Raw genomic sequence first — 13,333 nt, forward strand, 5'->3', positions numbered from 1 at the left:
TTAAAGAAGAATTCTCAAAATGTTGCTAACCAGTTTTATCATCAGATTCATATCATTTCATGAAGGTGAGGTCAGGCTGAAAATACATAGGGGTTGATTTCCTATGATCCTACGTAACAAGTGCCAAATTGTGCGGGCAATCAAAACTTTTGTGCATTGGGGTCATACAGTTTTGTGGGTGGTTTATTAAGATTAATTGTGCAATTGATAGCAATGGGTTAATCATTATGCTGCATTCTGCCGGTGGAACACACACAGACAGCTGTGCACGCAAATAGTGGACAGACAACTGTGCATCATCTCACACAGACTCTGAAATGTGTGTGTGTTTTGGAGACAAAGCGTGATTCATCTCTGACAGGAATGATCAGAAATTGCAACAAAATGTACTTTGTGCTCAGTGCAGAACTATGGTCCACCTCTAAGACATGGAAACGTTTTCTCTTAAAGAAACAAGCACAAAGTAAACTGTTAGCTCATTAAATGTGCCCAATGTTTACAATGTTTGTTTGTTTTTTAATACTGTGTGAGGTGGCGGCCTCTCTGCTGTAATAATTTAACGTCAAGGTTTCAATCATGCAAAATACAGATGCTAGCAGCACCTGCTAAATTTCTTTTTGATCTTGATAAATTGTGTTGTGTGTTCAATCTTCAGCTATTTGCATGTTTCCTGTCACAATTTTGTGCTCTTGGGTGGACGAACCCCAAATTGTATACTCTTGAAGGCAAATTAACTAAATGGTCAATATGCACTGTTTTGCTCATTTGAAAGATGGAACCTCAGTGTGCTCTGTTCGTAAATCAGTATGCAGGGTTTTTTTGGTTTTTTTTTTTTGCCTTTTACTAAATTGGGTCCGTAATGTTTGCCTTTAAACAATAACACAAAAAGCCCATTATTGGAAAATGTTTTGCACAATGATTGGATGCTAACTGGATATCAGTAGCGTTGGGACATTAGGATAATACGAGGTGCACAAATTCCTTTGCTGTGCTGTGGGATTGTTTCTGTTAACAGAAAAACTGTTCCTGGAACAGTACAGTGGATCTCTTGGGAAGACAGAACTGCTGAAAACTGGAGCAACTGAAAGCTTTCGGGGATCCTTACATATAGCGCCCTCCAGTGACCCCTAACGGGACCTAAACCTTACAGTTGTTCTTTGTTATTGAGGCAAATGTTCCAAAAAGTTGATTTTTTTTTTTTTTTGTAAAGAATGACAAAATCCTACATTTCAAATTCTAAAAGCCAACACAAAAAATAAGAAGATAAACATGATTATAACATCGTAAGTACAAATCATTAGGACACTTTTTGCCCTACAAAAAATGTTAGTTTTTATTTTATACAAAACAAAAGCAGTTGTTTGATTTCAACTTGCTACTACATTCCAGTTCCTGCTTCTGTTTGCTGAAAAGAGGAGAAAGGGAAACAACAACAACAACAACAACAAACAAAAAATCAACATTCATCACTGCCAGCAGACCAAACAGCCACTAGGGGGCACTGGTGTGTTACTATCGATCATTCACCCCTGACCTCTGATCAATCTGACAGTTTGCAAAGTGAAACATGCAGCATCCACCAGCAGTGAAGGATGTCGGTGCTGATGATGACATGTTGATTCTGTGTTAGCGACTTCTTGCATCTGGCACAAATGCAACGTTTTTCTCCGCTATTGTAACACAGCTGGTCTCTTTCATGGAGCATCATCATGCGTGTGTACGTTTAGACCGACTGCGAGATTTAAAAACCAATCAATGTTGAATTATTGATGTAACTCTAAGATGCGCATTATTGTGTACATTTAATAAAATGATTGGCGTTTGTGAGTCAGAATGGTACAGTGATGGAGACAACGCTGCAGGAGGGAGGGGTGTCAAATGAAAATGAATCAAAGACATGAAATCTGCTTCCTAAATGTCTGCTGTTGACGGGATGAAGACGTGCACATCGTGTCAGTAATGCTTAATGATAAAAAATGTCAAAAAAATCAGAGAGCTCCAGTTTCATGAGTGTGGGGGGTTAAAGGTCAAGAGGTCACAGGTAGACATCCTCCCGTTCCCATGGCTGTGCCTCTGTGAAGAAGCTCTCAGACAGGCCAAACCCCTGATCCAAAGTTATCGGAACCACACGCGGCTCTTCTTTGATCTCCTCCCAGGGCTGCAGCACCGCCTCCTCTGGCTGCTCTGGGAACAGCGCGGCGGTCTCATCAAACTGCTGCAGGTGGTGCTGAGGGTGGAGAAGCTGATCCTGGTTCAGCTGATGCTGCTGATGTGGCGCGTGGAGCTCTCCCATATTCGCCGGACACTCCAGGGAAGTGTTCAGGTCCACGTAGGGGTAGCACGGATGAGGGTTCAGGTGCTGGTTCTGACCCATGTACCACCGTCCCATCCCTGCTGAGTTCTGCCTCCCCTGGATCGAAACCTCCACATCACAGCCGAGCGAGCTCAGCGCCATGTTGATGTCCAAATCCTCGAAGGTGCTACAGTTCCCGCTAAGAACATCATCAAAGACAGAAGCGAGGTCAAAGTCCCCCTTCAGGATGTCAGCTTTGCAGGCTTCTGTTGCTAACAGAGGCGACACGGGCGTCCTCGCCCCCTTGCTGCTGTTTTTAATGGCCGGGTGCTTTTGTTTGCCGCCTGCCACAGTGGCGTGGAGGTAGGGGCGGGCGCTTTGTGCGCAGGGGAAACCCTGCAGCGTTTTGCTCTGTCTGTGGGCTCCGTTACCGCTGCTGTTGTAGTGGTTGGCAGACATCCTCCTGCGCTTGAAGACACCGTTGACAAACATGTCAGCATACTGAGGATCAATTTGCCAGAAGCCTCCTTTGCCTGGTTCGTCTTTCTGTCTGGGGACCTTCTTGAAACACTTGTTGAGAGACAGATTGTGGCGAATTGAGTTCTGTTAAAAAAAAACAAAAAAACAAAACAAAAAACAATCCCATCAGCGTCGAGCAAATTTGAGTTAGTGGTGCAAAAACAGAAGGTGTCATCATTTTGTCTTTTGTCGGAGGCAGTGAGATGACATAGGGTGGTGGGGGGGAGCGGTGCACGCGGGGGGGGATATTGTTGTTTGTATTACAGCAAACAGACCTAATGAGGCTTTCTAGTACAAGGCAGCTCTGTGCATTTCAAACATGATCAGCTGTGCTTAGCTGTGTTCTCCCTCAGGGACCCTCATTAAGACAAACACACACATGCACGCCCGCGTGCATGCATTGTCGCCATTCCCCTCAGACCAACACAGTATGAACGCTCTCTCTGGGAAGATGCAAATTTCAGACACTTGTCACAGAAATAATGAGGGATGTGCACCGATACTGCTGTTATTTTTCATATCAGGTGTTGGTTAGATAACTGGTGGACTGTAGCTCAGGAAGACCCAGGACACGCTGGAGGGATTCTATTTCCCATACTGGCTTGGGAACACCTCGGGATCCCCTGGGATTTGGCCGAGGATAGGGAAGTGAGGGATGACATGCCTGATCTGGTATCACCGTGACCCTTACCCAACATTTCTATAGTTTCTGTAGCATGAGACAGATGAGAGTCCATGACGGCCCCCGGGGAGTGACCAGTCCATTGTAGGTTACTCTCAAACCAATACCGGTTTACAGCTGGATGGATTGGGACAATGTAAACAAAGTGTCTTATCCCATGCCACAGATGGATAGCCTCAAGTGGACACACCTGCAGTTAAACCCCAGTCTATAAGTTGGTAGTTCAACTCCTAAGACCACCTCCTCTGTGAGAACATGCACAGTCCACAAAGAAAGGAGCTGGGCATCCAGATTTCAACTTTTGTATCCAAGTTTTGAAGAAAGCTAATTTTCTGAAGAACTTGGTGTGTGGCTTTGACAAAAACAAGTAGCACTGTTTAAAAAAGTTAAGTTACCAGTGGTCAAGTGGTTAATGCACTTGGTTTCAGTGTGGAAGGTTCCCAGTTCAAACCCCACCCCTGCCACATTTCTCCATGCAATGTGGTTGCGTCAGGAAGGGCATCCGGTGTAAAACTTGTGCCAATTCAACACGCAGATCCACCTTGGATTTGCTGTGGTGGCCCCGAGTGCAAAACAAGGGAGTAGCCGAGGGGACTTACTTTTACTATTTCTTTGTAATTTTGTGTAAAGATTTAAGGAGAATTTCAAAGAGATTGTTCATGTTGTATTTCATTTTTTGCTGAAATAAATTTATTATATGGTGCTTTTTTTATTGTAACTTGGAAACTATTATGGCGAGTGAGGATGCAATAACTGATGATGTAATTCAAAGATAAATTTGCGTGTTGCTAATTTGAACAAAAATGTGAGCATTTTACCATTCAACAGAGTTTTGAAAACGGCCATGGTGGGGAAAAAAAACGAACGTTAACGGTCGCTTTTACGGCGTTATAATGTTCAGTTTTCAACGTGATTGGCACTGCCAACTTTTAAATGATAAATATGGATGTCTTGTTAATTAGGTTCCAAAATTAAGATTTGGTATAATTTACACATTTGAAAAATGCCGCTATTGAAAATGCCGGTTAACGGTCAAAATCCGAACGTTGATTAAACGGCTACAAAGGAAAAACTTTCACTTTTGATCCATTTCTGAACGTGTTTTCAACGGTCGGCTGAGACCGTTTATTTATTTATTTATTTATTTATTTATTATGTTTTGAACCGTACAGTGCTGGCTGGAGATGGACTTTGGTGCCTTACCTGCCAGCTGGGCTCTGCGTGTCTGTAGTAACAGAAGTTCTCTGTGATCCAGCTGTAGATGGTGGACAGAGTGACTTTGGGCTGCTTGCTGGCCTGCATGGCCATGCAGATGAGCGACGCGTACGAATAGGGTGGTTTGACTTTAGGGTTCGTCTTGTAGTCCACGTCTGCCGGCGGGCTGGCCTGGATCGGGACCTGAGCGCAGACAGGTGGCCCGCAGCTGCTGATCCGCTGCCCCGTGATGGAGTCGCTGCCGGAAGTTACGGGGCTGCCGAGGTACAGAGGCATGCCGGTGGCCGCGATGTCTCCCGCCGGCGGACTGGACGGAGAGTCAGTGCCTCCTCTGGGGAAACCGAACCGCCTGAGCTGGCTGGACGGACAGCCCGGCCCCGCGCCGGCGGTCAGCTCCGGGTCCGCGCTGAGAATGGAGAAATTCTGCAGCCAGTGGAGGCTGGTGAGGCTGTCATCCAGCGGAGCGGGGTCCCACCCGGTGAGCTGACCCTCCGGGAAAACCGCCAACCGTTTATCCATCATCTTACCGATAACGTCGAGGTTCGTCAGAACCGGCATCCTGCTGCCAAAGCGCCTCTTCAAATCGGCATTTAAACTTTGATATGATCCCGAGTCGAGGCAGAAAAGACAGTTTTTTTGTTTTTTTTTAATCAAAATAAAAACTTTACATCCCACAAACTGTCAAACTGCGTGGCGCGTGTGCGCTCGGAGGGCTTTTGGAGGAGATGCTGCGCGCACCTGTTGCAGTGCGTCTCCTCTCCAAGGACGCAGCGCATCCAGTGTCTGCGCAACAAGTGCGGCGCGGGGGGAGGACGAAGAGCAATCCGCAGCTCACGTGAAGGAAAAGCAGGAGGGGGGAGACAAAAAAAAAGTGACACGTATTAAAGCGGAATCGTGTGGGTGCAGGTGGACCGGGCTGGAACACAGAGGAAACAGCGTGGAGGGACCGGGCCCTTTAAACGCCTCTGGGGATTTCTGATTGGTCGGTTGTCGAGACTGATGAATGAATTAGAGCCGGTTTCTGCTTCACTCTTTCATGTCTTTGTCCGGGAAACGGGATGAAATGTGACCCCTGTGTCGCGCGCCATGCCCCGCCTCTGGTGCTGGAAAGGACGCGCCACATGTCCCGCTCTGGCACCTGAAAGAAAACCAGGGGCGGATCGGAATCATGGACAATTTGGGTGGTGCTTGGTGGGGGGGTGGGTGAGTGGGTGGAGCGACTGTGTTCAAATGTCACTTTCGGGTGATTCTTAGACTACGGGCACTTTTATGTCCTTTGATCATATTTTATGAAAAAAAGAAAAAAGGGGAAATTTCACACTTTTATAGTTATCTTTACAATGAAAGTGTTTTAAGAAATTTGTCCTAGTAGTCTATGATGACTTTTTCACCTTTTTTCAGCATCATTATATGCAAATATTGCCGTTTTGTGCTTGTCCCACACCCAGACTTATGATCTTCAATGATAAAAAATGAATAGTAAACAAACGTTTTTTCTAATGTTTTAAAATATCTCTGAATAAAATATCAGTAAAATAATCAAAACATAATTGGGGTATTCAATGTCATACAACTGTTGTGATTTTTTTAAAACGAAATGTAGTTGTCCCACACTATTTCCGTAATTTCCACCACAACAATAATGTCCCTTTAAAAAGTTTGTATGAAAGATTGTGTGGGTAGTTTCTATGGAGATAAACAGTAACATCAGAGCACATGTATATAGCACCAAATCACAACAAACAGTTGCCCCAAGGCACTTTATATTGTAAGGCAATGGTGTGGTGGAAATTACATTTACAAGGCCAATAGTGCCCGTAGTTAAAGAATCACCCTTTCACTGAGTGAGTTGAAAATTCAACATTTTAATACTCCCTCGATTATTACTTACCCACACTGCAACACATTTCTGAAGTATTTACAGTATTTTTACTGTATAATGACAAATTGCAGGAATGTTGATGTAACTTTCTGTAGTTTTCACATCAGTTTACTGTATAATCACTTGCAAAACAGCAAAGGTTGTAAAGCTTTCAAGTTTACACAATGATTTTGGCAAATGTTAAATCCTAATTAAATTTCATTTGTTATTCACACTCTAATTTTTGCCATCTGACTTCTTAATCTTTTCAGAGAAACTGAGTTGCACTTGAAAATACTTACTTATTAAAAGTTTGTGCAAATACCCACTCACTCATCTTCAACCGCTTAGTCCAATTAACCCCTTAACGCCTATTGTCGCATATATGCTACAGTATTTGACTCAAATATGCAACATACCAAATTGACAAGTATGCCTGTTGTCGCATATTTGCAACATACCATTATTATTATTATTATAACATTATAACATAAATTATTACCAAAATACCAAAAGTACTATTTATTTTTTGTGCAAAAGTTAAATTAATAATATCAAGATTATTTACCATCTACTTAAAGGCAAAAACACACACAAAACATTTTTTTATATACAGCTATATAAATTCAGGCGTTAAGGGGTTAAGGGTCGCATGGGGGGGGGGGGGGGGCTGAAGCTTTTCCCCACCGTCAAAGGGCGTGAGGCGGGGTACACCCTAGACAGGATGCCAGTCTGTTGCAGAAAAAACATTCACACCCACAGACAATTTAAAGATTCCAGTCCACCTAACCTGTGTGTCTTTAGATGTGGGAGGAAGCTGGAGCACCCGGAAACAATCCACGCAAACACGGGGAGAACACACAAACTCCAAACAAAAAGGCCACAGGTGGGAATCGAACCCATGACCTTCTCGCTGTGAGTGCTAACCACTAAGCCACCATGCTGCCTGTGCAAATACAATTTAATTTTAGTTTATGTATCACCATATCACGACAAAAGCTGCCTCAAGGTGCTTCACACAAGTAAGGTGTAACCTTACCAACCCCCAGAGCAGCACACACGTGATAGCGGTAAGGAAAAAAGTCCCTCTGATGATACTGAGGAAGAAACCTCAAGCAGACCAGACTCAAAGGGGTGACCCTCTGCTTAGGCCATTCTAACAATTACAAGGTTTTGCAGAGTTTTACAAAGGTGAAGAAACAGAAAACAGGAAATCAAACAACATAATAATATAAAGATGAGAAATCCACTCAGGCGTCAGGACCACAGGCAGGGATCACCTAGCGTTCCTCACCCTGTCATCGGGCCTGTCCCCGCGACAGGGTCACTCCCGACTGCAGCATGCAGCACCTGCGTCAGACCTTATATCTCACAATCACTCCGGCCCCTTGTGATTTGGATCCGTCAGTCCTGCAATTCCATGTGACATCATTCATACCAATCAATAGGAACTCCAAAAACACTGAAGTCAGTATCCAGTTTACACCACCTAATAGTAATAACACTAAAACACTTAACCAGCATTAAGTTTTTTGAACTGATCAGTTAAATTGATATCTTGATTAATTAAGTAATTGTCTCAGAAAGAGGGTCAGAGTCCATGCTTGATGACATCATAAGGGCCTTGGGGACCTTTCTCAACAGCCCTACTACACACAGTGAAAGATTATCTTTCAGATGTGGGGTTGCAAACAAGGGGCGCAATTTAGAACTAGAGGTTGGGGGGGACAAAGTGCGAGGCCTGCAGGCCTGAAGCCCACAGGCCGGGGGTCTGGGGGCCTTAAGCGGCCCCCAGAAGCAAACGGTTTCTAGATAAGCTCAGATACATTCTGAGCATCCAGAACAGTAATTTTAATGTTTTGAGAAGACCATAAAGTGGACACCATTTGACTTATGCAATTTGAAACTGTGGATATAAGTACTTTATTCTGAGAATAGCCAGCATTGATTTTATTAACATCCTGGTGTAAATAAGGTATCACCACATGTGTAGAACTCAAAAAGAATGATAGGTTGAGTTTTCACTAAAACAACTGCAATGTGGTAAAATGTATTCATAAATATGAAAGAACAGGCTCTTAATAATTATTAACTATCACATACTGTATTTTTTTCTCAAGATTTGTTTTTGCATAAGTTTGAAAAAACAACAGATCATAAGTTTAGGATAAATTACTTATCATGAATTTAATTTTCAAAGTGGCACTAATGACAACACTCATACTGAACATAATTTCACTCGCAAAGACTGATTTTGGAGATCAAGCAATAATTGCAGATGGGCTTTCTGAGGTCCCAGATAGCTTTTCTGATTTCCTTTTCTAACTTTCAGAATTGAGTAAATTAGCATATGGTCCATTGATACTTATGTGTAGACACTAGTCCCTAGAGGCAACTATTTTTGGTTTTAAATCTGGGCAAATGCAGTCCCAGAAAATTCCAAATGTGACAAACAAGAAACAGGTGTTGTAAACAAGTCAATGCTGCTAAAAATACAAACTTGCAGAAACAAAGATATTATTCTGACATGGTTTTGCACATAAGACTGGCATAGCATGTTTCAAGTACACACATATATGTCAGAAGGTGAGGGGGACATACCATATTCTATACCCCCTGGTTGAAAAGGTGGGGGGGGGGACATGTCCCCCCATCCCCCACCAAATTGCGCCCATGGTTGCAAAAGTCTATGTATTATGGTTCCTGAGTATTAAGAATTACGACATGGATCATTTTGCTATCATCTGTATGTATTTTGCATCTAACATTGATCATGCTATATATATATAAAACGCCCTGGCAAAGTTTTTTGAACTGATGAACTGATTTGATTGTTTAGTGATTGCCTCAGAAAAGAGGGTCAGGCCTTTGCAGGGCCCAAATGACAAAATACATAGTGTGAATCTATATAAAACATATTGTAAACATATTTTTCCTGTGAAACACAAAGTACTTTTGAGCGGATATTTATTAGCTGTGGAATTTCATCAGGATGAAAGCAGTGGTTCTGAACAAGAACACCGGGTAGGTTGAAGCGCGCAAAGGCAGCATGGTCAAGTGTGTGTAAAATTTCAGAAACAAGTTATATTTTTGACTGACTTATGGTTAGTTACATGTGACATGATATATTAGTAACATTAGGAATGTGTGCTAGCTAGCTAATGTTAGTGAGCTACACTTATTCGGCTCACAGCTCTTGCTAGTGAGCTATTTGCTGTCTATACATAATATTTTTGTTCATTTTGTTATCTGGTGTTTGGGTTCATTTTGTTATCACTCTTTGGTCACATTAGCTAGAAGAGACAGAGGCAAAGCGACCAGCTGCCATCTCTTGTCAATCAGAGCAGGCGTTTTACAGTGACAAGAGTGGTTGCTATGCCGCCAGCTAGGTGGGGCCAAGGTACACGAGAAGTGTATTTTTTGGAAATGCTGAGTGATACAACACAGCGAGTGCCAACCCCAGTGAAGGCAGCATGATGGCAGTGTATGTTAAGCGTTATTTATAACAAAGTCCATGCTTAAACTATAAAACATCAAACCGTGCCATTTCTATGTACCCGTATGTTCTGGAGTATAAGTCACATTTTTTTTACTGGTTTGGGGAAACCTAACCAGTAAAAAAAAATATACACTCAGGTGAGTGCGACATATACCAAAAAATGGGTTTGCTATTCATAATAATAATAATAATAATAATAATAATAATAATAATTATAGTAACTATTTAAAGTGGACTTTCACAGGAAAATAAAAACTGAACCAACTAAACTCCAGTAATGAATGAATAAATGCCAATAATAAGAAGTGCACCTCAGCAATGCACAAAATCCAAATCAAATGAGCTGATAATACAGAAAAAAGGTGCGAATTGCAGTCCAGTGTGACTTATATATGGGTTTTTCCTCTTTAAGAGGAAACTTATACTGCAGAAAATACTGTAATACTGACTGCCTGGAACGACGACATATGAGGTCTGTCAATAAAGTAACGATCCTTTTTATTTTTTTCAAAAACTATATGGATTTCATTCATATGTTTTTACGTCAGACATGCTTGAACCCTCGTGCACATGCGTGAGTTTTTCCACGCCTGTTGGTGACGTCATTCGCCTGTGAGCACGCCTTAGGAAGGAGTGGTCCCGCCCCCTCGTCGGATTTTCATTGTCTGGAAATGGCGGAATGAAAAGGACTTTTTTTTTCCCATCAGAGTGTTTTCAGAAGCTGTTAGAGACTGGCACCTGGAAACAACTCGAAAAATGTATCTGGTTTTCGGTGAAAATTTTACGGGCTTCACAGAGAATAAGGTCTGTTACTACAGCTTTAAGGACCCCTTTAAGGACGCTGGAAAATGGTTGATGTCCAGCTCTTGTGATAACCAGAGAAAGAGCACACGATGGTCTCGTATCCACAGAGCCATCCGTTTAGAAATGGTCCGGTGGCTTGTGCCGCGTTGTCACAGCTTGGAGTGCGACGTCCTTAAAGGGGTCCTTAAAGCTGTAGTAACAGACCTTATTCTCTGTGAAGCCCGTAAAATTTTCACCAAAAGCCAGATAACTTTTTCGAGTGGTTTCCAGCTGCCAGTCTCTAACAGCTTCTGAAAAAATTCTGATGGAAAAAAAGTCCTTTTCATTCTGCCATTTCCAGACAATGAAAATCTGTCGAGGGGGTGGGACCACTCCTTCCCAAGGCGTGCTCACAGGCGAATGACGTCACTGACAGGCATGGAAAAACCCACGCATGCGCACGAGGGTTCAAGCATGTCGGACGTAAAAACATATGAATGAAATCCATATAGTTTTAAAAAAAAATAAAAAGGACGCTACTTTGACAGACCTCGTATACACCAAGCTGAGTTGAAATGAACCATTGTATATTTAATTGACTTTATTGACGAGTCTCACCCCTTTGAAAGGTGACCAAATTAAATGTATTTGCATTGCGTTCGGCAATGTTTTTATCGGCCAAAAACGGCCAGCAGAGGGCGCTCGGGTAAAGGCTGTGGCAACCCATTATGAAACTTTTGTGATTAATTTTCAAAACCTTTCTTTTGAAGTCATCATCATTATTGGCACAAGGCAGAACGTTCTCACACGCCAGCTTCGACAAAGATCGCCAACAAAGCTCCCGCTTTACTGTAGGAATACATACTTCCTACGGGCACTGCGCTACTTACACAAATTTGAACAAAGTTCAACACAAGCCTGTTGGGAAAAAGTAAAAAATGCACCTGGTCTGACGACACAGTGCACATCCTGACCAAACAAAACACAAGACTTAAGCTGTGTTCACATGTGGACGCCCCCCCCCCCCCCCCACCCGCCATTATTATTATGTATGTGATATGTTGCAAAAGTATTATGCTACATGCAATGCATGGTAGTGACTGCTGTGTTGTGCTTTAAAGCATACACTGATCAATATCATAGAATATAGTGCAAGTCGATGTCCGTGTTCCCAACGGAATGCTAATAGATATGCAGGCAACATTTCCAGAATTGTGCAACACCTTTGCTTCTTTTTGAGACCAAAGTCAAAAAGAAAGAAAGAAAGAAAAGAAACCTGTAAATGCCGCTTTTCAAATGCAGCTTTCAAGTTTGTTGTAGTTTGGGGGGGTAAGTGTAGCTAACAGCATGGGAAATATTAGCAACGGGTGCAACGCAGAAGAAAAAATGGCCCCACAGAATGCAGCGTGCAGTTAAACTGCAACGATGTGAAGTTATTTTGGTCAGTGGGATAAACAAAAGCATTGGACTCATTTCTTCAACCCAAGTAGTGCACTGGATGAAGTATGCAGCCAAAATGTTATGAAAAAAAAAAATAAAATCCTACAATTCTATGATATAAAACATTTATAAGCTACCAAAATATTTTAGTGCAGACTCCCGAGTGTCTTTAGCACCAACATATACCAGAGCCTCTAAAGGGCAAAATGTTTCTGAAATTCAATTGAAATTTTTGCTCTTTCTCACTGATTTAAAAATATATTAAAACATGCACGATGTGTTAAAACGTGCAGGGGACAAATGCATACAAGTGTGTAGAATTTGCAATTCTTTTTATTTCTATTTTCATGTGTTTTTAATTTTATTTATTTTCTTTTTTACGAATCAATCAACAAAAGTAGAATTCACAACAAATACATATCTACATTTTGTAACAACAGAAAATTAACCCTTAATTAAAGAATGCCGTCACACTCTACAGTATTACAAAATTGCACGGTTGTCGTAATTCAGAGCTTGATGACACACTCCCACCCACTGGAAGAATATGGTACTGCAGCTATACTTTTTTTAAAAAGGTTTATCAGGACTCGTAGGATCCCAAGGATTTTGCAGGCATATTCCTAAAACCAACCTGTAATTCGTAACTCAAGCACGTAAACTCTAACCCAAACCTTTAACCCCTAAACCTGGTCACCATTTGCTAATCCCAATTGCATGCCCTATAGTCCTCAACCACCCCAACTTATCCCCTATAAGCAAGAAGTTCAGCCTTCAAATGGCACTGAAATATTGGGACAATTAAAGTCCAAAGCCCTTTGGAATAACACCCTTCTGGACTAGAATCTTCAGTCTAATCTCCCTTAGACCTAGTAGATCCCAAGGGGGTGTACACCCAAGCATTCTCAAAAATGACACTAATCTTTTATCTTGCAAAGTGGTAAATATCCCTGCTTGTCATGTGGGAGGCCAGGGTTTGATTCTCTGATGGGAAGCACAAGACCTTTAGTTTTTTCACTCCCTTCATATCAACCAACATTG

General features: G+C 42.2%; 2 protein-coding genes across 2 annotated transcripts in view; one reads left to right on the forward strand and one right to left on the reverse strand.

Moving 5' to 3' along the window:
- Positions 1-1,978: 1,978 nt before the first annotated feature.
- foxj1b (forkhead box J1b) lies at positions 1,979-5,549 on the reverse strand. The gene is made up of 2 exons (XM_034194624.1): positions 4,698-5,549; positions 1,979-2,896 (listed from the first exon to the last, which is right to left on the reverse strand). Exons 1-2 carry the CDS (start codon positions 5,265-5,267, stop codon positions 2,036-2,038), a joined length of 1,431 nt encoding a protein of 476 aa, XP_034050515.1. The 5' UTR covers positions 5,268-5,549; the 3' UTR covers positions 1,979-2,035.
- Position 5,550: 1 nt separating this feature from the next.
- Positions 5,551-13,333, forward strand: part of ubald1a (UBA-like domain containing 1a) — a 55,619-nt gene continuing 47,836 nt past the window's right edge. Inside the window, exon 1 of the mRNA XM_034194625.1 lies at positions 5,551-5,581. The gene's annotated coding sequence lies outside the window, so the exon portion shown is untranslated. The remainder of the gene's footprint in view (positions 5,582-13,333) is intronic.

This window comes from Thalassophryne amazonica, chromosome 18 (genome assembly GCF_902500255.1).
Source record: "Thalassophryne amazonica chromosome 18, fThaAma1.1, whole genome shotgun sequence".
Classification (NCBI taxonomy): Eukaryota; Metazoa; Chordata; class Actinopteri; order Batrachoidiformes; family Batrachoididae; genus Thalassophryne; species Thalassophryne amazonica.

What these genes read in the sequence shown, in the direction of transcription:
- foxj1b (XM_034194624.1), bottom strand. Translation starts at nt 5,267, where the DNA reads ATGCCGGTTCTGACGAACCTCGACGTTATCGGTAAGATGATGGATAAA. An exon ending in ACGCAGAGCCCAGCTGGCAG is followed by an intron (nt 2,897 to 4,697) that starts GTAAGGCACCAA and finishes TTTTTTTAACAG; the next exon opens with AACTCAATTCGCCACAATCT.